The sequence below is a fragment of the Pseudochaenichthys georgianus genome, chromosome 14, assembly GCF_902827115.2.
Source record: "Pseudochaenichthys georgianus chromosome 14, fPseGeo1.2, whole genome shotgun sequence".
Lineage (NCBI taxonomy): Eukaryota > Metazoa > Chordata > Actinopteri > Perciformes > Channichthyidae > Pseudochaenichthys > Pseudochaenichthys georgianus.
Window position 1 is genome coordinate 21,081,139 of NC_047516.1, and position 24,672 is coordinate 21,105,810.

General features: G+C 45.0%; 1 protein-coding gene across 2 annotated transcripts in view; it reads right to left on the bottom strand.

The window, feature by feature from the left end:
* The window catches only part of grik1a (glutamate receptor, ionotropic, kainate 1a), a 58,600-nt gene extending 34,683 nt beyond the window's left edge, over window positions 1–23,917 (bottom strand). For both annotated transcript variants that reach the window (XM_034099916.1, XM_034099917.1), the window contains exon 1: window positions 23,554–23,917. In XM_034099916.1, the coding sequence (XP_033955807.1) occupies window positions 23,554–23,635 (82 nt within the window). In that variant the 5' untranslated portion in view covers window positions 23,636–23,917. The remainder of the gene's footprint in view (window positions 1–23,553) is intronic.
* Between the last annotated feature and the right edge of the window lie 755 nt (window positions 23,918–24,672).

The following is a 24,672-nucleotide window of genomic DNA, read 5'->3' on the forward strand; positions in this document are numbered from 1 at the left end:
GGTACTGCGCATGTGCGAGATGGTCCGCCATATTGGACAACTCCGGACGGCAACCCAAGTTGGACAGTTGACACAGTGGCTTTTAACAAAGCTCAAAAAGAAAACTCGAGAGAGATGAGTTATTGTTATTACAACGTCACTTCACTATTATTTAACAACTCTTTTTATTGGGTTCTTTTATTTGGGGTTAAGTACATTGTCAGAATAAGTGAGAAATGGATTTAACTTCTGTTAGACAGCTATCATACTGAATACATATTTACTGTGAATGTGTGCAAAAATATATGGCATATAGCTAGAAGTTACATTTATTTCTCACTTATTCTGACAATGTACTTAACCCCAAATAAAAGAACCCAATAAAAAGAGTTGTTAAATAATAGTGAAGTCACGTTGTAATAACAATAACTCATCTCTCTCTCGTTTTATTATTGAGCTTTGCTAAAAGCCACTGTGTCAAGTGTCCATCTTGGGTTGCCGTCCGGAGTTGTCCAATATGGCGGACCATCTCGCACATGCGCAGTACCGATCGGGCAGGGGGACGGATCGGGTAGTGACAGTCACTACCCAATCTGCAGCTCTGCCCGAGATGCTGGACGAGGTGTCGGTCTCGTGGAGAGACCGCCCCTTTAGCAACAAGGCCCCAATCCAGGGTGCCTCCTCCCTGGACTGTGACGGTATGGAGAGGCTCGGCCTGCTCCGCATGCCGCCCATGGAACCGCTGGTGGCAGCCCACCTCCAACCAAGGCTGGCTTCGACACCGAGCAGGAACCCCATGCTACCGGCAAAGGCAGACCGGTTCCAGTCAGCGATGACCGAACGCCGAACGGGCCTATAAAGCCGCAGCTTTGTCCGCCAGGGCACTCAACGTCTCCTCGCTGCTGACCGCCTACCAGGCGGAGCTCTGCGAAGACATGTCGAGCAAACCTGAGCCTGCCGTGTGGGACGAGATCGCGGCGATCACGGACATTTGCCTCCGTGTGCAGCGCTGTGCAGTCCAAGCCACCGGCAAAGCACTGGGAATGATGGTAGTACAGGAGAGAGCCAGGTGGCTCAACCTGACGAACCTTCCAGACCGGGAAAAAGAGGATGTTCTGGACATGCCTATTGTTCCCGAGGGCATATTTGGCTCCGCTCTAGCTTCAATGCAGCTGAGATGCGAGTCAAAAAGGAAGGGAGACGAGGCTCTCCAGCTCTGTCTCCCCCGAAGGGTTCAGCCGCCACGCTGTCTCACGTCCTGCCCGGTTCAAGATACCGAAGCAGCAGAGACCGCAGCCCTTCCCGGGTCCCCAGCCCAGGCACGAGGCAAGGGGGAGCTGGCCAAGAAAATCTCCGGTTCCGGCAGCTGCCTCTCAGGCGCAGCCGACCCAGGTTTTCAGCCACCAGGCGAGGAAGAAGAAGCGGGCGGCCTGACAGCCTCCTCTCCTCTCCTCGATGAAGGAGCTGGAAGTTCCCTGTTCCCCAGCTCCAGAGCATGTTCCAGTGTTAGATGCTCATGTGTTTTCGGGGGGTGCCACCATGCCCCCATCTTCCCGCCGCCTCGAGTGATGCCAGAACGTCATCCTCAAGTTCGCGCCATCAGGGAAATGGACTTAACATCGAAGACAGCAAGTTCCGCTGCCTGTTTAAATCACACAAACACATGTCATCATTGTTGTTTCAGAACAAATCATTTTCCACTGTCGTTTCCAGGCTTGAAGCCAAGGGCGCAGTCAATACAAATGAAAAGAAAAACAATAAAAACAATAAACAGTCTGTCGTCTCCCCCTCTTTTGAGAGCGGCTACGGCCTCTCTCAAAAGACGGACAATAGACGGGATTGTGAAGGCACCACCGCCACGCACATGTGCAGTGTCGGCCGGGGTTGTCAACCTGGGGTACCACCGTGTTCAGACACTAGAGGGCCCCATAACACAAAATAGAGACACTGAGGGCAGACGATAGAGCTGTGACATCTCCGCTCGCTTTGAGAAGCGAAAAGTGGAGGATGCTCACAGATTCTGCTTGGGTTTTCAAGACAGTAACACAGGGCTACAGGCTCCAATTCGCTGTCACCCCCCCTCACTTCTCGGGCATTCTGTATTCACAGGCCCGGGGAGAGTCGGCCCATATTCTAGAGCAGGGGTGGGGGACCTCCGGCCCCCGGGCCGTATACGGCCCGCGAGACCATTTGGTTTGGCCCTCGAGGTAATTTATAAACACACGCAAAAAAGAAAAAAATTAAAGAAATCTAGACCGCAAAATAATTAAACAAGCGAGTGCCTGTTTTTCCTGGCAACGGTCATGGTCCTTGAACACAACACGAGCCAAACGTGTCATCACGTGGTATATGTCTCGTCTGACAGGGGTGTAATTCTGACGGAGAGCACCAGAACGCCACTCCGGGACTTAAAAAAATTGCAGTACACATAAATCCGTAGGCTACACATGCTGCAGTTTTTGCGTGGCTGTGTCTTAGTTGTAAGCCCAGTGGCGATCTGTCATTCTGATCATACAGTCAATAACTTTGTTGTTATTAGCATCTGGTTAGCTAGCTATGCTAACGAATATAAGAAGCTTTTTCTCCAACCAGTGAGGTAAAGGCACATCTTTATATGATCATTATAGTTATCAAAAAACAAGAGAATAAAGTAAACAGGTATAAAATACTATATGACAGTAAAAAAAGTTGTTATTACTAAACAAGAATACAGTTTGAAAGGAGAGTGATTTGTAAAATATCCATAAAGAAAAAGTAAATCTGCTTACAGTTGCACGTGAATGCATGCGCGAGTCATGGCAAGATATCTGGATTAAGAGGTTGCTTTTTCTTTGCACAGCATGAAAGAAAGGCCAAATGAATGTGCTGTGATTTTTAAGCAGAGGTCAATAATTTGTACGGCCCTCGGAGGATGTTGAAAAAATTTAAATGGCCCTTGAGAGGAAAAAGGTTCCCCACCCCTGTTCTAGAGCAAGAGATTTTCTCGCTACTAGAAAAGAAGGCTATATCGATAATACATTACATTGCATTTAGCTGACGCTTTTATCCAAAGCGACTTACAATAAGTACATTCGACCAGGAAGACACAACCTTGAAGAAAACAGAATCATATAAGTACCTCAGGTTTCATAGAGCCAAGCATTTCAAGTGCTACTCAACTGGCTATAGATAAGCCAGTCCTTTATTAGTATATAAGTGCTCTGTTAGCAGTTCTTTGTTAGTAATTCTATCGCTCGAGGTGGAGTCGAAAGAGATGAGTTTTCAGTCTGTGCCGGAAGGTGTGTAAGCTTTCTGCTGTCCTGATGTCAGTAGGAAGCTCATTCCACCATTTTGGAGCCAGGATAGCAAACCCACGTGTTTTTGCTGATGGTAATGATAATACCCACCGAACAGCGTCAGAGCGGCTTTTATTCCAAGTATTTCCTCGTTCCCAAACGGGGAGGGAACGGAATTCGGCCTATACTAGATTTGAGAGCTCTGAACAAATATCTCAAAAGATACAAATTCAGAATGCTCACTCACACTTCTTTGTTGCGTCTCGTGCGCCAAAACGACTGGTTCACATCAGTCGACCTGAAAGATGCGTATTTCCACATCCCAGTATATTATCCACACAGGAAATATCTGAGGTTCGCCTTTCACGGTGTCTGTTAAGAGTACAGAGTACTTCCCTTCGGTCTGTCTCTCAGCCCGCGAGTGTTTGTACGGTGTACGGAAGCCCCGTTAAGACAACAGGGTATTCGCCTTGCAACTTATCTGGACGATTGGCTCCTTCTCGCACAGTCGGAGCAAGAGGCTATTACGCAGACGAATGTCCTCGTAAAACACTTGCTCGACCTGGGTTTCGTAATAAACACAGAAAAGAGCATGTTGTCCCCAGCCCAGACTGTACTCTTCCTGGGCCTACGCCTGAATTCGGTGCCCTTTACAGCCCGCTTGTCAGCAGAGAGAGTGAAAGCCTTCAGGGCTTGCCTCGCTCATTTCCAGCCATGCACGCAAATATGTTCTCTTCAGGTCATGTCTGCGGTTGCTGGGGCTCATGGCATCAGCCATTCTGGTGGTACGACTGGGACGCTTACACATGAGGGAGTTTCAGCGCTGGGTAGCTGCCCTCAGATTGGACCCTGCGCGTCATGGCGCGCGGAGATTGACGGCCCGTCCACACAGCGGCGTGCGCTGACGCTTGCCGGCGGGCGTGTCTGAAACTCGACCAACAACCAATCACATGAATCTCCCGCCCCTGACACACGCAGCGGTTTGATTGGCTAGAGCTTGTACTGGCATATGATTCGATTGGCTGACGCCTCGCCGAGGCGTCAAAAGTTGAACATTGCTCAACTTTTGCAGCGAGCCACGCCAGCTACGCTCCACGTCGCTTCCCACGATGCATTTCGGCTAAAAGTGACGTCACCCCATTCAAAGTGAATGGGGAAGCGTCAACGCACGCCGCTGTGTGGACGGGCCGTGATGATCACTATGAAATGCGTAATGGCACTGCGCCACTGGCTACACCCGACTTTTCTAGTATGGGGCGTGCCTATGGGTGCTGTCCTATGGCGGAAGGTGGTCACCACAGATGCATGTCTGACAGGCTGGGGGGGTATATACGAAGGTCGACCTGTGAGGGGTCTCTGGAGCAGAGACCTCCAACGGTCACACATAAATTATCTGGAGCTTTTAGCGGTGTTCCTCACCCTGAAACGCTTTCTGCCTTTTCTCAGAGGACATCATGTCCTCGTGAGGACAGACAACACGACCACAATATCGTATATAAACCGCCAAGGGGGTTTGCGTTCTCTCCAGTTACACATGCTGGCACGCAAACTGATCTTATGGAGCGGCAGACGTCTCCTCTCTCTGAGAGCGACGCACGTACCGGGAGTGATGAACCTCGGGGCAGATCTACTGTCCAGAGGTGCACCACTATATGCAGACTGGACTCTACATCCAATAATTGTGAGTCAGCTGTGGGTGCGTTATGGCCGAGCCGCCGTAGACCTGTTCGCATCAAAAGAAAATGCTCAATGTCAGCTGTTCTTTTCAATGCGCGATTTAAACGCACCATTAGGCGTGGACGCGCTCGCGCACGTTTGGCCTCCGGTCCTTCTGTACGCGTTCCCACCCCTGGCTCTGATACCCCCAACTCTGGCCAGAGTGAGGGAACAACGCCACACACTTATCCTGATAGCTCCGCACTGGCCTGCAATGTACTGGCTGGCGGAGATATATCAGCTGCTGTGCGGGCAGCCGTGGCAGCTCCCACTACGCAGGGACATACTGTCTCAGGTGGGGGGGGACGATCTTTCACCCACAAATCATTTTTCCAAAACACTAACCAGACAAAGGGATTTCTCCCAAGATGTAGTAACAATGTAAAAAACTCCTTTTAGAACGAAGTAGCAGAAACATATTTTGCATCCCATTTGCAGTTAATAAGTCTTCATTAAGCCAGACGAGCACTCTGAATATTACATACAATACGTTCTCTGCAGCCTGATTTAATGAGGGTCATTTCAAATAATAATTGTTTATGCAAATCTAGCAGCCATAAACAAATCCATGAATACTTTATGTCCACAATAAAAGATAATATCTGTAGTTTCAATGCCTCCAGCTTCGATTTTCTATGAGAACAGAATTAATTTGGAGTTCCATTAGAAGCAAATTAGATGAATATTAAGTGCTCAAAGAAGAAAAATCATATTTTTTCTCCAAGGCATAAAGTGTAGTCCAAACATTTTGTTTTTCAAATTGGGTAGAAAATCTGCAGCTGCTCTTCCACTCTGACTTTTTGTACACGGGGACCCAAGGCCACACACATACAACTTTCTGTTGGTCCAGCTGTCAGCACGCCGTGGAGAAACAATGCTGTTTAGACAGACTTTTGTCCTGAAACTCCTCATCAACATCCTGTCAACCGGGCGCAGAAGATGTGAAGTGTGGACTCAAAGACAAGATGAAATGGAAGCAGTGTAATTGGTCCCGTAATGTGAAACGGCAGGAAGTAAAGAGGGTTTAAGAGCTTCTCGTGGACGTTCCAAACGGGCTTGAGAAAGACAAGTCACATCAGTCAGGACATAGACCAAAATAAAATAAATCCTTGGACAAGTAATCGTCAGTCAGGGTAGATTGCTTAGAATGAAACAGCAAGTGTTTGCTCCTTAGCTGATTCTGCAGATGCTTCATCAGACTGAATCTAATCGCAGACAACTTAGTCTATTTGTTCAGTTCTAATAAAATACTTCCTGTCTTTTCTCTCCTGCTTTATGACTTCAGCAGCTCATATTGTATATGGCAGTGGTGGCGAAGTCCATAGGGACTTGGCTTGGCAACTGAAAGGTCACCAGTTCAAGTCCCGGAAAGACCAAGTGCTACCGAGGTGTCCCTGAGCAAGGCACCGTTCCCTACACGGCTCCCCAGGCGCCGTACACAATGGCAGCCCACTGCTCCTAACACTAGGAAGGGTCAAATGCAGAGAAACCGTTTTGTTACATAGTACCTGTACTACGTAATGACAATAAGTTGAATCTATTTACACTGAAGTAATGTATCAGAACAGTTCGTAAGAAGAGTGGAAATCCTAGAAGCTCATGTGGTTCGCTCAGAAGCACAATCATTTTGCTTAGGTCTGGTTTTAGTCCAAATAAAGCTCACAATATAATACATGTTGTTATGTAATGGGTGTGCGTGTATAGGCTGTTTACATATTCCTCGAGGATGAAGCTATAGGGCCAGGCAAAGCATAGAATGAGTTTAGCTTAAGCACAAATTGGTTTAAAAAATATGAAATAAAAACAATGTGAACAGAAATGTGTTTGAGCAGGTGTTAGACTTCTGAAAAATGATTGTGTATGACTAAATACTAATTCTGAAAGAACACCTTACTTTGAGGAACAAACGTGTCAAACCTTTTGATAAGTTAACACAGGAAAGGTGCATTTGATAAATACAAATCTTGTTTTACAAAGACAGTTTAAGGTTTTTGAGCGCTAACAAGTATTGGGGTTTGTTAATCAAGCCAATGGAAAAGTGCAACCCAGAACAAAGGGTTTCAATTGTAGTGTAAAGACTGGGATGTATTCAGTGCTCTATGAAGCCCCTGCAGGGACACTGAGCCCCTCAGTGTCTGTGCCACTGTAACGGATCCTTTGAAGCACCCTCCAGCGTCTCATTCCCACCAACAAGCCGTTCAAAAGATCCAGGGGAGTTGTTTGAGGTCTCCGAAATCAATGGGCAGCCCCATCATGTGGACAATTAATTAATTGTTGTTTAACAAGACGCTTTCATATGGGAAACAGGGAGGCGTTGTGTATGCTTGTTAACAACTTAATGTCAAAGAGTTTACGGTAAATGCAGAAGAGCTGGAGGACGTCCATGTGCCGTGTCGAGCTTATAGAGCTAAACACAGTATAAATGACCAACCTGGTTTAATATCATCAATTCTGTCACTCCCTCAAAATGACTAATCTGTAAATCTTGGATTGGATTTCAATGCATGTTTGGTTTATAATGATTCTCATTTATAGCATAACGTACCCTCATTCAGACAGGCACTCAAGAGTTGTTACAAATACGCCTTTTGTGAATACAGGGGCTGCCAATTATCAATTGTTATTATATGCAAGTGCCATTAGGTTGTTGACATAAAAATGTAAATCCTTCTGCAATTACTGTGATTTACAAGAACATAATTGTAACTGCATGAAAATGGTGGCATGGAAAATGTGAATGCAATGTGTTGCAAAACAATGGATGGGAGATTTATCTGCCTGCTGCGGTGGGAGGAAAACATAAAAACAAAAAGCCGAAGAATGATTTTGAGCTTTGAGCCCACCTGTCAGGCATACCTGATCAATCTCTCCAACAATCCACCGAGGAGATAAAGATATTTACTTGTGGGGGGTGTGTGTGTGTGTGTGTGTGTGTATCATCCGTCAATTCGCTATTTAATTACAAACAATTATGTTTTACATTAGTCATGCGTCATTCATTTTGCAATGTCGCTTGAACTCTACTGTGGGTGCCGACATAAAAATGGCTTTTTTCGAGGTGTTTTTTTACATTACATTATACTTTATTGTACCTCGAAGCACTAAAAGCATTCATTCAGCTCTCAAAATAATGAGAAATAATTTGCCTCGGGAACACGCATCCATCTGGCATACAGTACAAGACAGCATAAATGGCCATTCAAAGTTTCAGAGGACCCACCGGAGGCTCGTAAATGCTTTTTAACATGTGTTCGGGCTGTGCAGGTGGATTGTATCTGCATAATATAAGCACTTTACAGCTCATTACGGTCAAGTGTAAACTCAGTGCAATTAAAGTTTTATATGGAAAAAAACCGCTTACACCACAGTTCGAGGATGCTTGATTTGAAAAGTACACAGAATGGAAATGAAATGCTAGTTGATGATTAAACCGCCTTATTATTGTACCACTGTGTTCCACTGATTTCACCAAATAGAGACTACGTTTTTTTTTTTAAAGAAGACAATAAATCAGATGTATTTCTTCATCTGTTTGACGTCCAGATGTTGATCACCAGAAATACAATAGTCGATTCATCTTATTTTAGCACTACATGTAAGTGGAGTGCAGTTAAACTTCCAACAGCCTCTCAGCACCTGAGATAGAAGAAATGTAAATATTTTTAACAGCAACACTGAGCTGGACAAGAGAGTTGTCCTTTTTGCTGACGGTGACAGAAACTACCCTCTGTGTCTCTCTGAAAACAAGTACTGTCCTGCTATTCAGCTCCAGGCAGGAGGAACTTGGGAGGAAAGATGTATAAGGTGTCAAACTGAATGACACACATTTCTCTGCACCCTTGCCGAGAGCAAGGGGAAACATTTTGTTCCCGACAGAAAATCAAGCCTCACAAATGGGCAAACAAGGAACAAATGCAATCAGGGATGGAAAAAGAGAGACAGACATAAACTGAAAATGACAGCAAGGGAACCAAAAAGACTTCGTAGTAAGTACTTGAATAAGTGAAAGTGATTTACAAGAAGCATCATACAAAATGTAGAACATGTGATGCTTTTGATCCAGAAATCGATAAACATCTGCCCTGTGATTTGGATGTGCTCCAAAATATGATGGGATCTTTTTTTAGCCCATGGAACAATCTTTCCCAAAATTACATTAAAATCGGGTAAATACTGACCAACCGAAAACCTGACTGAAAACATTGTCCTTGGTGAAGGTAATTAGCCTATATTTTAGCATCTTGACAGAAAATACATCAGCGTACTATTCAAGAACTTTACTTCTTTGCATTGCACTATGACTGAAAACGTTTAGCAGTAGTTTGTCAGTTTGGTTACTGGATGTTAACAATAAAAGCAGTACGTGTTGCAGTTGTTGGCAAAAGAAAAACAGCTTCCTTTGAGGATGAGCCTCTCAGGTTCCAATACCATTCATTTTGTGGAATTAAATCAGAGGCAAGAAAAGGAGGCAAGAAAAGGAGGCAGAGGCGCGACTCCGTTTCTCTCACCACTCTGAACCCAATCAGCACGTCCGTGGAAAAAGCCCAGGATCAATCAATACTAACAAATAGATACCAATGTTATCAATGTAATCCCAGGAGAAACTACAATTCCCTCTTCTTTCTCACAACCCAAAGTCCTGGGCTTCTGCCAGCATGATGAACGATCACAATACAGGGGCAGCCAACTCCAATATATGTGTATTTATCTTCTAAGAAGTAAGGCCATGCTTCCAAAACTCTGGCTATTTGGCAGTGGATGGATTCATTCGTTTTCCTAATGGCTAGTTGTAGGAGAGAAAGGACTTAATGAATACAATTAAGCAGGAAACCAATTTATAAATGTAGCTACAACTTCGATTTTAACAGAAAGCAACACCTGGAGCCAAACGTCTGCGATTTCTCTCACTCTCTGACACACACATGGACATTATCCATGCACACGCACACACTCACAGTCACTGATAGTGTCTGTGTATTTAAATCTTTAGGGGGAGAGTTTCGGGGACTGTGTTGTTCAAGTGAATCTGAGAGGAGAGCTGAACCATCAAAGCTGAACTTATTGCTCTTGAATGGTCCTGAATATTAATGTGTGACCCAGAGCTAAACTCCAGACGAGAAACCCTCTGCATGTGCAGTTGTGCACCAGATCAAATGAACAAATGCTGCCCATGCTAGAAAAGAGAACCAATACATACATCAAGATGCAAAACATTCACCTGTTTGCAATTTACAGATTATGTATCACTTGTATATATGGCACTACTCTATTCTATTTTATTGTATTACTTGCACTGTTGTATCTGTTTTTAGTGTTGCACTGTTGGAGGCGCCTGGGACCTAAGATTTCCATCTACATAACTACACTGTAGCTATATATGTACGAATGACAATAAAAGCCTTGAATCTTGAATCAAGCTTATAATGTGTATTATGGCTGGTAAAAAAACATTTGTCTAGAATATCCTATGATCCAAGATTATCACAGATATATTCAATATGTTCAACCAAAAGCTTCAAAGACATTGCAATACAGAAAAGGCAAAACATAAATGTTGGTAAGGAAAAAAAGGTCAAAATTGACTCGTGTGCCCAAAAAAAGTAAAGACATGTTTATTTTTCATCTTGCTTAAACATGACTTGGTCAAATTGTGGGTGATCTTTACAGACATTTCCGTATGTCATGCATTTTGTGTAAGAACAAACAAACATACTTTCTGAGTCAGTGATGATAAGTATATTGATATTATGGGCTGACAGAGTGCGAACCATTTCACTGATCTCTTTCCTCTGAAATTCAATGTAATCTTTTTCCTTTTGGCCAGCAATTTAAAGTCACCCTCAACTCAGAAATTAGTTTTGGGTATTGCTACTACTCAGAACTCCATTGACCTTCACTGTTCAACATGATGTATGTGCAGAGTTTGACACTAATGCGGCTTTCACACCAGCGCTTTTTCCTTTCTAGCTCCGAGCTAGAGCTTTTCTGGTTCAGCTCCGGTTTCCCTTTTCTGCTCCCGCTCTGTTCACACTGCCCAGAGCCCGACTGGTGCTGCTGCTGCTGCGTCATGACGTCACCGTTTACATTGCTGATTTGCTCCCCAAAGGCATTACGGCGCTCACAACAACAACAACAACGACGGGGAACTGAGGTTACGTACTGTAACCCAGCTTCTATAAGTATAGGCGCAGCCCTCTAAGGCTATCGCTATTGGGTAATCCCACTGCATGTGTGCAGCACTGACAGACTTACGGCCCGTCTACACTACAGCGTCGACAGCGTCGAAAGCTCCAATCTGCCCATTCACTTTCAATGGGGTGACGTCACGTAGCCTCGCTTTTTCGCCGAACTGAATTGTGGGTAGCAGAGCGGTCCGTCTCAGGCGTCTCCGGCGACAGAAGTTGAACAATGTTCAACTTCTGACGCCGGAGACGCCGGAGACGCCGGAGTAGCCAGCGCCAGCCAATCAAATCCCGTTTCTCAAAATCTGACAGCTGAAGCCGTAGCCAATCAAACCGCGTCTAAGCTGGGAGAGATATCCCGCCGTTCATTTCTATATTTCAAAAAAAGTCGGAGGAGAAACTAACTATCGCCGTAGCAAATCACCCGGTTTTGTATGACCAGACCCTCTTCACCTACCGGGATACAAACCGGAGGAACCAGGCATGGAGGGAGGTGGCAGAGACAGTGGGTGAAACTGGTAGTTTTTCTCCTGTTTGGGGAGTTTATATATATATATTGCTCCCATACAATCCCCGGGGTTTTTTGCTTTGTATGTCGGGGGCGGGAGATTCATGTGATTGGTTGTTGGCCGTGTTGCTTGAATAAAATCCCCAAGCTCCAGACACGCCCAGCTCCAAGCTATTTTTGAAGCTGTAGTGTGGACACTCCGTTAATCTACGCCCACCTATGACGTGGACCCCACCTCCGGCCTCACTTCCGTATAAATAGGAAGTAGGCCCGTCCAACTGCTCCCACACAAACAGCTTTTCTTCAGCTATTCGCGGAGCCAGTGGGGCCCGAACCTTAGAGGGCTGCGCCTATACTCATAGAAGCTGGGTTACAGTACGTAACCTCAATTATATTTCGTATAAGGCTTCGCCCTCTAAGGCTATCGCTATTGGGTTAAGGGCGAAGCAGGATGTAGTCCACGCACCACTGGTCCGTCCGTAACCAGAAGCACAAAACTCATCTACTCAATTAATAACCCATGCGAAAAAGAAAGGAGCATCCCAGTCCCTAGAAATATAGCATTATTCCAAATGAATATTCTCTTTAAGGGAATGAAGGTGAATACCCCTCATTTAAAAAAAGTAGAGATAAACATATCCCACTTGTTAAAACTATAAAAGAGGGGCAAAAGGGGCAGCTCTCTGAATGCCGATAGGCAGGAGAGAGGGCACGCCGTTTAGTCCCTGATATTACTCAATCTGACAGAACACTCAGTACTGAATGTGTAAGAGAGGAATGGGAGACATCCCTCAAATAAAAACGCATAAAAGAACAGGGGGAAGACCAAGATGCAGCATTGCAAATGTTTTCCACTGTCATTCCTCTATGCAACGCCATAGAGGTTGAAATTCCTCTGGTGCTGTGCGCTTTGACGTTTTCTGGGGGATCCACCCCAGAGTATACATACGCCTGTGACACAGCCTCACCCAACCAGTGTGACAGCCGCTGTGCAGACAGAGGCTGCCCTATTGAGTGCTCTCTGTAATGCACAAACAGGCGCTGAGAATTGCGCAACGTGGCTGTGCGTGCAATATAACATGACAGCGCACGTACGGGACAGAGGAGATGAGATGTGGCTTCTTCCTCTGATGTGTGAGGAGGAGGGAAGAAACCATCCAAAGTGATCCCTCTCGATCTAAAAGAGCTTGTGATCACCTTTGGCATAAAAACCGGGTTAGGGCGCAAAACAGCTGAGCTTCCATCTCCTTGGATCTGGAGCATAGACTGTATATATAAATGGACGTAGGGTCCGTGACGTCACCCATAGGATTCTGCAGAGTTGCCGTGAAGCCCTTAGTAGGCGGAGTCGGGCACTAACGGCTCGACAGTGACGTCAGAGTTAACCCTTCTCCAGCCTGCTCCAAATAAGGGCAAAGAGGCGGAGCCGAGGCGGGACCTGCTGCCACCGGGCTGGAAGTTCCAGAGCTAGCTGAAGCTACCAAGCTAAGCTAACATGCTCCCCATCTGCACACTGCCGTCGCATTTTACGTTTCTAAGGTAAGCGGCCATGAAACTATTCAGCAAAACTATAAATAATAATCTTGAAGTTATTGAGTTTTTAGCATAATACTTCAGAATCTTAAAACCCCTTAACGTTTGTATGCAATTGTGCTAAATTCAACTCTGGAATCAAGCAAATATTAATATGTTTGCATGACATTAGTTATTTATATTTTGATATCACTTAACCATACGTTTAATACATTTAATTCAAGCTAAGGTACATGTGATGGTAGCTAGTTAGTGCTCTTACCTGTGAGGCCAACAGCATAATAACCAGACTATCATTAAAAATAAGTACCAGTTCTAGATCCTTGACTTTAGACAAACAATTCAAAAGACAAAATGTATTTAAAGACCAATCTTTATTTGAATGTGCCTCTTAACCAGAGATATTAGTTATACAGTAATAGTATTGACAATCTAAAAAAACTGAGCAACTCAACCGTCAACTTTATGTTTCTTATTGTCTAAAGCATTTATTATTTTCATTTCCCCCCTCTCATATTCAGTGTGGACGGATTGAGACAGCGTGGTGTCCAGAGGGCTGCAGAGACTTCAGGGAGAAACCTCTGTGTGATGGACGTCCTGTCTGTTGGTTTGGAGAGGACTGAGGGTCTTTCCTCTGCGAGGAGGACCAGGGCTGATGAAGGAGCCCATGCTGGGCAAAGCTGATACCAACTGCACAGGCCTAGTCTGTCACTTTATTTGACTAAATGTGTTTACTTATACATTTAATAGGTTTACACCTTCTGTCCATATGTGCTTTTTATTTAAAACATTTGATTAACTTTTGGTTCACATTTCGATAAACTGTATTTGTATTTGCATCTTTTTGTCCATTATTCTTACTGAAAATGTTATATTACACATTCACATCTGACTGAAGATTGGCCCCATTTATTTGTGACGTTGCAAACTCTGCGGTACAAGGCACAAGCGATGTGAAGCTCATAAAGTGAGGCAAATAGAAATAATCAGCTGATGGAGTGTAGATGTGGAAATAGCTGCATTCGATCAGCTGACTGTTTTTACAATAAAAGTTGTTTATAGTGAATGTCCTGTACTGGTCTTAAAATCTCATAGCATCAGCTTTTAATGATCCTCTTGGATGTTCTTCTTGACCCTCAGAGAAGGAGAACATGTCGTGTCTTTCAGGCATGTCCTTTCCTAACAAAAATGACAGGAAACATAAAACATATTATTGCAGAACAAGTGTGTTATTTATGAAAGAGGTGTGTTTGTGTGTTTAGGGGCTGTAGATATCATTATTTTGTAATTGTAATGTTTTTTTTGTATTTAAACAATGAGCTACAAAGACAATCAGATTATGAATGAACAGTATGAAGTTCATCAACATTGAAATATATGTTATTATCAAAATAATATTTAACTGTTATCAAAACGTAGTGCAACTGTAGAAGCTTGCTCTGTTGTCTCACTGAAAGAATAACTTTTACCACGTTTTTTTACAGACAATATTGAGAGATAAATCTTTGCCTTCAATACATTACATTAGAAAGCTGACAAAGTCATATTGCTAAATATCTAAATGTAACTTTTTGCATGGAATAAACCCTCAACTGAACTGATGTGTAGGTGATCTAGTATTTAGTATTGTTTAATGGAATGTATATCAGTGTATTCACTGCTGTGAGGAGTCCAGTTCTGCCTCTCACTCTCTGGTCCAGCCTGTCTGCATCACCTGGACACCTTAAACAAACAGATATATATATGTAAGTACCATGTGTACAAACAATATAACTGATTCTCTTCTGTTGAACATGTTGGATTGTGTATTGTCCGAGTCAGGGTCCTTTTTATTTTACTGTAACTTTGGAAGTTGTGTTACCAATGCTTACTGTTTATGTTATATCAATTTGTAATAAAATTAATAAAAACAACAAGGTTTGGGTTCGTTCTTCAGATGACTGTGACGTTAACGTGTAAGCTCGATAATGAACTCCAGCTCAACCAACCATATTGTAATATCTAAGTAATCATCTTGAAATATGACATTAATAATTGTAATATACACACATCTTATTGTGAGGTTGATTTCACACACACTACTTCGACATTAACTTGTCTACATACTTGAGCATAGCCAATTTAAATTAACCTTAGCGATGCATACAGTTCCTCCTACATAATAAAATATCTCTAAGTTACAAGGATGTAACCTTATTTTATCAACCTCAAACAGAAGCCGTTTGTTCAACAGTATTATCCCACTTAACGCTTAACACTTGTCTATTTAGTTTTAACCTTTATATAGTGTTACAGTCTATGATTTTAACTTGGAGGGTACGATTACAATCGTTAGCACCGATTTAGCTACCACTAGCTTACATGCTAACCCAAGCCTTACCATTCATTACGTAGCTGATTAAAATCATTAACACATAAATAAAGCACTCGAATTTCACTTACCGCATTCATGCACCGTCTGTTTTAACGGCAGAGCGAGTCACAATAGTCCGATATATAAGCATGAAGAACAAACAACCACGGCCGGCTACAAGTTGTGTTTCCTGGATGAGCTGAGCAGGCAGAGTCCCTGTAGCTTCACGGAGCAGCTAGCAGAGAGACAAGAAGCTAACAGCGGCAGGCACTTGACAGAGCCGTCACTCAATGTGACCACGCCCTAATTTATGCACACACTTTAAGACCTAATATAAATAAAAGGGTCGCGTTAGAAAACAATTCACTCTCAGATCCATAATCATGAAGGTGGAATCTAACTATATCGATAATAAAATGTATGGAGCCAGGGAGAGAAACATGTTTTTTTCTGCTGTAAAGTTGGGCATTTTAACATGGGGGTCTATGGAAATTGCTCCTTTCTGCAGCCATCGCCTATCGGCCAATATATGAACTGCAGTGTGTGACACTTCCGTATTGGCTTCACGGCTCTACCCCACAGTTTGCCGCTTGATCTGGAGACATGACGGAGCCACAGAGAGAGCAGACACATCACTCACCCTTTAGCTGATGTGAGAGCCAATAGCAGAGCTACTTTGGCTGACAAGAACTTCAGGGGGACCTGATCTAAAGGTTCGAATGGAGCTTAGTGCGCGTAACACTAAGCCAAAACCCCATTGAGGCGCCAAAGCGCGTGACACATGTCTGAGTCTCTGTGCTCCCCGTAGAAAACGTTTTGTCAGAGGGTGACTAAACACCGTGCTGACCCCAAACCTACGTGGCAAGATGAAATGGCAGCAGCATATGTTTTTACCGTGCTATAAGCCAATTCCTGTCCAGCAACAGCTGGAGGAACGACAGCACGAGGCAGGGGGGCCAACGGGGTCCAGTCTTTTCCCTGCACACCACACGGAACGCTGTCCATTTGGCTGTGTAGGATGTGTGTTCAGCAGCTGCGCTGATCGAACACCTCCCTGGCGATTTATGTAGGCCGCCGCTGCTTTGTTGTCTGTTTGAATCAACATATGTTGATTGTACAGCCACGGGACGAAGTGCTGGAGCACTTTCCATACGGAGAGTAATTCCAGCACGTTTATATGGAGAGACATGTGAGCCAGCCACTGTCCTCCCACTGCCTGCGACATGCACGTTCCTCAGCCTGCGAGAGATGCGTCTGTGAACACTGCGGTGTGTGACGTCACTCTGCTCAGTAGCCCCCCCACTGACGTGGAGATTTTTCCAGTGGGTCAAATCCAAAACCACGGAAGGAGGAATGTACACCATGCGTCTCCTCTGACGCACGGGGTCGATGCACAGGCGAATAAACCACCTGACCAGCTGATATCATGCCTAACAGCTGCATCACGGAGAGGGCTGTCACCACCCCGCGGGGTGTGATGCGCCGGAGGAGAGCTGTCACTTTCTCCCCTCTCCGCTGTGAGAGTCGCGCTCTCATGCGGGCTGAGTTCAATTCCACTCCCAGTTAAAAAGATAACCTGGGAGGGATGAGGACAGCTCTTCCTCCAGTTGATAATGAAACCCAGGTTTGACAGATGAGATACGAACTGTATCGTCTGTAAGCCGCTTCCTCCCTTCCTGGAGCGAGCCAGCCACAGCCGGTCGTCCAGGTAAAATAACACTCTCATCTCCATTCTGAGTAGCTGCTCCAACCGTCTCCACCCACTTTGAAAAAGTCCGTGGAGCCAGGAATGAGAAACACAGGAAATTCTGTGTTTCGGGATGATGGTTATGTGGAGGAATGCATCCTTCAGGATTATGGATGTGAACCAGTCTCCCTGGTGAACACTCCAGAACCTGTTTGATCGTCAGCATGGGAAAAGGCCATTCCCTTGTTGGACACTGACAGATCGAGGATTCAAAAACCCTGATTTTCTTCCCCATGAGGAACCCTGGAAAAAAGCTTTCTTTTAACAAGAGTTCCTGCTGCTCTGCACGGAGCGCGAGACACTGTTCACGGGATAACAGGGTTCCCTGTATCCCGAAGAACTGCGGGGGGGAGAGAAGAACTGCAGAGACTACTCTCTGCCCATCCGCCTGCTCATCCATCTGTCCATCAGACACACTCGCCGCCACCCTGAGTACCATCCAGTACTCTGATAGCGCCGGGTGTACATTCTCTGGATGTGCTGTGGTTGGTGGCAAACCACGCCAGAGCCCTCCACACGCTGCATTTCACACAGGCTCTCAATATGTCGCCGTTTAGGAGAAGACTCGTAAACTGCGCGTTCACGCTCAACCTCACTAAGGGATGAGCGGAGGTGTGTGCAGTGCTGTCCACACGAGGCGTAATAATGGCCCTCCGTGGGTTTATTACGACCGTGGGTAGGAGGTACGTCTGAGACAGAGGAAAAATCCATGCTGCCTAAACCCAAAAAGTTTAAAGGTAGACGGATTGAATAGTAAGCCCTGCTGTTTTATTAACCGATAAGTTAAAAAAAAACAGCCGGCTTAGGCAGCGAGCCATGCTGCCAAGTAACCAATAGGCTATTGGCAGCCGGCTTAACCGGGGAGCCTTGCTGCATATTATCTTCCATCTGTCCATTGAACCCACGCGCTGCCACTCAGCGCGCCAACCTGCTCTGGATGTGCTGTGGTTGTCATGGTGACGAGCCACGCCAGAGCCCTCCAGACTCTGCATTTCACACAGGCTCTCATTATGTCCACTGTAACACATTTTCCTGTCAAACAACAGTAAAGCGCCGGCAGTCTCTTCACAGACGCCTGCACTTCACTGCCATACCACAGTACTCATACTGTGAAATGATTTTACAGCCTTTCTCATTAACAGTAAAATACCGGCAGCAGAGACGCCAGCAATACACTGAAATTATACAGTATTCATACTGTTGGACAATTTCAGTTTATCACTGTAAAAAATTAAATAATTCACAGTAACATTCTGGTTAGGGGGCTGCCAGTAGATTAGTGCTGAAAATCGGCTGAAAAATAACAGTAATTGCTTACAATGTGAAACTGGACACCGAGGTGCGTTCACGCTCAACACCCCTAAGGGATGAGCGGAGCTGTGTGCAGTGCTGTCCTCACTGTAATAATGGCACTCGTGGGCTCATTACCGTGTGTAGGAGGTAGGTTTGGTACAGAGGAGAAAAACCGAGCTGCCTAAAAACCAATAGGTTTTAAAGACAGCCTATTTATGCAGCGAGCCATGCTGCCTATAACCGACAGGTTAGGGGCAGCCGGCTTACCCGGTGGGCCTTGCTGCTTATTATTATTCATCTGTCCATCGAACACACGCGTCGCCATTCTGAGTAATATTCTGAGAGCGCGCGACATGCTCTGGGTGTGCTGTGGTTGTCATGATGACGAGCCACGTCAGAGCCCTCGCCGCCGTTGCCCGTGAAGCAACCCAAGAGGGGCCCGGACCGAAAAGCTGCGAGGGGGCCTCCACAGGCTGCATCTCACACCAGCTCTCATCCTGTCTCTGTTTAGGAGAAGGCTCGTAAACTGGACATTGAGGCGCGTTCACGCTCAAACCCGCTGAGGAATGAGCGGAGGTGTGTGCAGTGCTATTCACACAGTGCGCAATAACAGCCCTGGGCTCATTACGACCGTGTGTAGTAGGCACATCTGGGACAGAGGAAAAAAACGTGCTGCCTGCTAACCGACAGGTTAGGAGCATCAGGTTTAAACGTCAAGCCTTGCTGTCTAATAACCGTCTGGTTAAATACAGCTGGCTTGCGCCACGAGCCCTGCTGCCTGCTGACTGACAGGTTACAGCCGGCTCTTGCACCTCCACACGCTGTATTGCACAGCGGCTCTCATAATGTCGCCGGTTAGGAGAAGGCTCGTAAACCGGACATTGAGGCGCGTTCACGCTCAAACCCGCTTGAGGAATGAACGGTGTGTGGAGGCATATCTGTGACATAGGAAACAAGCCTGTGCCGTCTAATCAACCGCCAGGTTTTAAAGACAGCCGGTTTGTGCCGCGAGCCCTGTTGATAACCGAAAGGCTATGAGGCAACCGCTTATGTCATCCGGAGGAGAGCTCTCCTGAACTGGGGGAACGGGGAGATCTCATTAGGCGGCTGCCTTTCCGATGATCTCCGGGAGTTCCTGGAGAATACCGCCTATACGGCAGAGCCGAGATGGCGGATAGTGTCAGCCCAGCAGCCGAACCTAAAGGCTCGGCTGCCGGGCCGACACCGGGCCCCGCCCTGTCTCCCCCGCCCGGAGGAGAGGGAGGATGGGGCCGGGGGAACCACATGGTGATCCGTGAATGGAGGGGAAGGAGTCGCCTGACTGCTGCCCGCCACTCGGATCCAATAATCAAGGGTTTGGCCAATCATCCCCGCCCGCAGCCGCGAGAGCATTCGCTCTCTGCTGTCTGTGGGCCAGAGGAAGACGGACACAATGAGTGCACGACACCTGGGGATTGAGAGCCGCGTTTGCGTGCTCCAATCCCCGGCAGGACTCACCTGTATCGTCTGTGTAAAGCCGCTTCCTCCCTGGAGCGAGCCAGCCACAGCCGGTCGTAATTCATATGTCGGCTAACCCCGAGCCCCGCCCTGTCTCCCCCGTCCGGAGGAGAGGGAGAATGGGGCCAGGGGGAAATGTTTGCTCTCTAGTAAACAGCTCTGAAAAGAGCTTGTGCCTGTACAGTGCTTCTGCAACGGAGTGCTGAAGAAAAGTGGGAGCAGTTGGACGGGCCTACTTCCTATTTATACGGAAGTGAGTCCGGAGGTGGGGCCCACGTCATAGGTGGGTGTGGATTAAGTCTGTCAGTGCTGCACACGTGCAGTGGGATTACCCAATAGCGATAGCCTTAGAGGGCGAAGCCTTATACGAAATAGAACTGCGTCGGGTCGATGATCGTGTTGCACAATCACACAAAGCCAGATGAAATTAAATAACGACTTCTCCAACCTTATACTTTGCTCCAGAGTGCCGTGGTTCATTGTTTATTAATGTGTTTCTGCGGCATTTACCGACCGCTGCAGTGTTAGCTGCTCTTCCACGGGAGTTTATTCTCCCGTTAGCTCCCGGTTAGCTCACACTGCAGCGGCCGCTCTAAAGTATTCACTGTCCGACTCACACAAGCAGCTGATACATATCCCCAGTTCCCCTAAGTGAATGTGTGTCAGTCTGAATTGACGCTGTTTGGCATCACAACGCTGTTAAAATATAAAATGGGTGATGTTAGCATAGCAACCGAAGCAACCGAAGCTAAACTGACTACTTGCTATTGCTATCCTATTGTGGCATACACCGTTTTCTACAGGCACATTTTACCGGCGTAATTTTATTATGATTCTACTTGTGATAGTCGGACACGACAACCTGTGCAGCCCATGTATTGATTCCATCCGATAGCTGCTATAATACAAAACAACACGTCTGCCTCTCTCCACAATGATCAATAACAGTGAACGGATGGTCAAAGTAAGGTACAAATACACAGAATCACACGAAGCCTGGTTAGTGTTGCCTGACTTTATAAAGTGTGTTTATAAGCACTACTGCTTGTAGGCAGGCATAACAGTCGACCCATGTTCAGGGGAGGTGGGTTTAGTTTCCTGCACGCCTCGACTTAAGAGAGACGTAAGCGACGCCACCTCTTAGCTCCAAAGCTCTTGCCTCTAGACCTATGCTCTAGACCAGTGCTTCTCAGTGTGGTCCGCGGACCACTGGTGGTCCGTGAGCACACCCTAGTGGTCCGTGAGTAGCCTGAAAAAATGTCACATTTTAAATACATTTATTTATTTAGGTTTTCTGCACCCTCGCGGGAATATCTCCGCAATGGAGCGAGTTTAAGTTTCACTTGCATGATATATCCCAGATAAACACCTTAATCACACATGTTGCCACTTGTTACCATTTTCAGGCGATTTGTAAAAAACCGATGTGTTTTTGGATATTTGTCGAGTTAGGTGGTTCGCGAGTGTTTTTGTATTGGTTAAGTGGTCCTTGGTATGAAAAAGTTTGAGAAACACTGCTCGAGTCTAGACCGACAATTTTTTGGAGCTGGAAGTGAACCGGATTCCGGAGCTAAGAGGCGGTTGCCGCTGCGGTGTGAACAGGAAAAACCGGCACTTTTCAGGCTCCGAGCCGGAGCTGAAAACGCGTTGGTGTGAAAGGGGCATAAAAGGCTGTTTTAACATGAATCTGCAGAAGGAGAAACGTTCCTCTGAGCTGTTCTTAAATTACCGTGTGACATTACAGCCATGACTCAGAAGTAATTTGAAGTCCGATACACAACTCACACAAGAATGATGTTTATAGATAAATCAGTGCACAAACACTATAAAATATGACTTAGTTATAGTGCAAGTAAGCAACATTTCTTGTCCTGCAATTAAACGTTTGAAACATCTGCATATTCAGAAATGGATTTTCTCCAAGAAGAACAAAGAGTAGCTCTCAAGGTTGACATTTATCAAAACAGAGTATTTTTTATTTTTTAAACCATGTATGAAAATGCTCTGTAATTATCAGAACTCCCACCCATACACAGTTTCCCCCATAATTATCCAAGCAAAGCAAAGCAAAGTATGAAAGCCATTTTGTCACAAGGCACAACCAACAAAGGAAACTTACACCTAAAAAGCTCACATTATTATTATTTTGGAATATCATGGCTAAATGTATATATTTCGTTATTAACAGATGCCTTATTGTGTTGTTAAATACTATCAATATTAAAATAGAAATGCAAAATCATGATTTGTAGTGTAAAAAAACAAGATGGATAAGGATTTGGATTTGGGCATATATCTAAATATATCCTTTCTCCAGTCCAGTGTTCCTATCCAATCCAGGATTACTACTGCATAGATCCTCTTCTAGCCTGTACCTCTTCAAGTTAGGAACAAGTGGCAGTGATCCCAATTCTAAAAATAATTCAGTCAATTATGTTCACATATTATACCGTTTGACTCAGGTTTGATTCAAAGCCTAAAAAGGAGAGGCTTGGGTAATGAACACAGCCCACAGCCTCCTCCTGTCTAATCAAGCCTTGGAGGAGTTCTCCCACTAAAATCTTAAATCCACTACACACAGGACTGAGGATGATTACATCGCCCTGACTGCCTACATTGCACCAATCTCACTGATGGATAGATCTCTGCTGTCTGTGAATCAGCTGCTGGGGGACATAATGTGGATGAAAATGCCTCAATAAGAGTGTCAAGTATACCGACGACTACACAGAGAGGAATCAATAATCTATTACTTTCTACTGTTTCTGTGTCTTAATGGGTGTGTGTGAGTGTGAGTGTGTGTGTACGTGTGTGTAGTCCTCTATGAAGTTTAAAATCAGATTAACATTTCAATTAGATAATTTGAATGTATTGCACAAGCCTCAAATAGACCCTCTGATGGCAAGGTGGGCAGACTTGAACTATTTATCATAATAAATGTCCCTTTATCAATGGCATTTTGAAGACATTTTGATCAAATTATGATCACCAGCGAGACTCAAAACTCCCAGAAATGATAAATATTTAAATGTGAGTTAAATGTATGCAGCTCAGGTAGATCCCCCACAAGTTTCAGCTGAGATAAAATGTGTTTCAGACTCTTGCAACGACCTTTGCAATGCGCACAGTAATTGAATGTGCGGACTCATTAACGAATGGAATATATTTGATCTCCGATTAACCAGCAGGGAGAGAAGTTGACAACGTCTGTTTTGTCCATTGATTCAGGTGACTCCCTGTTGTGACACATCACCAATGACAGAATAACGCAGAGAATAAGAACAACAAATAAGCTTATAATTAAATGCATGCGTATAGAAGTAATGGATGAGGGGATACAAAAGTTCACATTACTGAATTAAATACAGAGATGAAATAAGATGTGATCCTATCTGACACAAACAATAAACTCAAATACCTACTCTTGGTTCAACTCATCCACACAGTGCGTAAACAGCTGTTGCTCTTACCTATTCTGAGGACTTGAGGGGAGCTCAGACAGAGCTGCAGCGCGAAGAGAAGACAGAAGAAAAGTCTCCTTGGTTCCTCCATTGTGCTTCAGGGAACTCACCGCGGGCATTGACACCATGACAGGAAGACACGGCCTCTATCAGAGCGCAGAGACACCTGCCGTGCCATCATGCCAGCGCACAACCCACGTTTTATTCCCAATGAAATGCTCTCCACTCTGCATCAGGATGTCGCACAGAAGAAACGAAGAGGTATCAACAGCGTGGATCAAAACTTTCCTGTACAAAAATCCAATTCTCATCTTCTGTGGAAAAACTGTGGGTAAACAAACAGTAGTGAGCACGTCCACTTTCACGCACTGGTCCAACGAGGAGGCTGAGCTGAAGGCAGAGAGCCCGCGGAACAGCGATAACACGATGAAGAGGCATTCATTTCCGGTAAGAACTTTCAAAATAAAAATTGTAGGATACACATGGGCGGTGAGATTGTTGAGAAGTTATTTTCTCTATCCAAATAAGTGAAGTTATGTGTGTTGCCGGTATGCTTGTATTTCATAATCATAAAGGTCATAATACTTGGTCTAACCTTAAGCTTTCCATCATGGCAGTTGAAACCCATACTGTATTGTACTTCTACTATACAAATTGGGCTGTTTGACCAAAAGTGGTTGAAATATATATATTTTGTATTATATTATATTTTTTTAATTGAAATACCAGTTTTTACACTGAATAGTCCGGTTATCTCTGTATTCGGTATGGATTAAGAAGCAGATGGATTGGCAGCGGCTCTCCACCGGTCCTGATGAGGGGAGAATAATCTTCAGGTTATGGGCAGATGCCAGATTATCTCTCACTGCAGACAAGGTCTTATCTGAGTAGGTCACTGGAAGCCTTCCCATAACAAATACAGGACAGGGTAATGGTTTTTTTGTACTGATTGAAAAAAAATAAGAAAAAAGGAGTAAGAGATGTGCTCTAACAGCTGCCCTCAGACTTAAACACATTTTTGTATCTTTAAAGAGAACAATCTGAATACATATTTTGTTTCATGTTTTTTATAAATATTTGAGTATATGAAAGAGGGATTGTTGTAGCTCGTGACATGTATTTACTTTT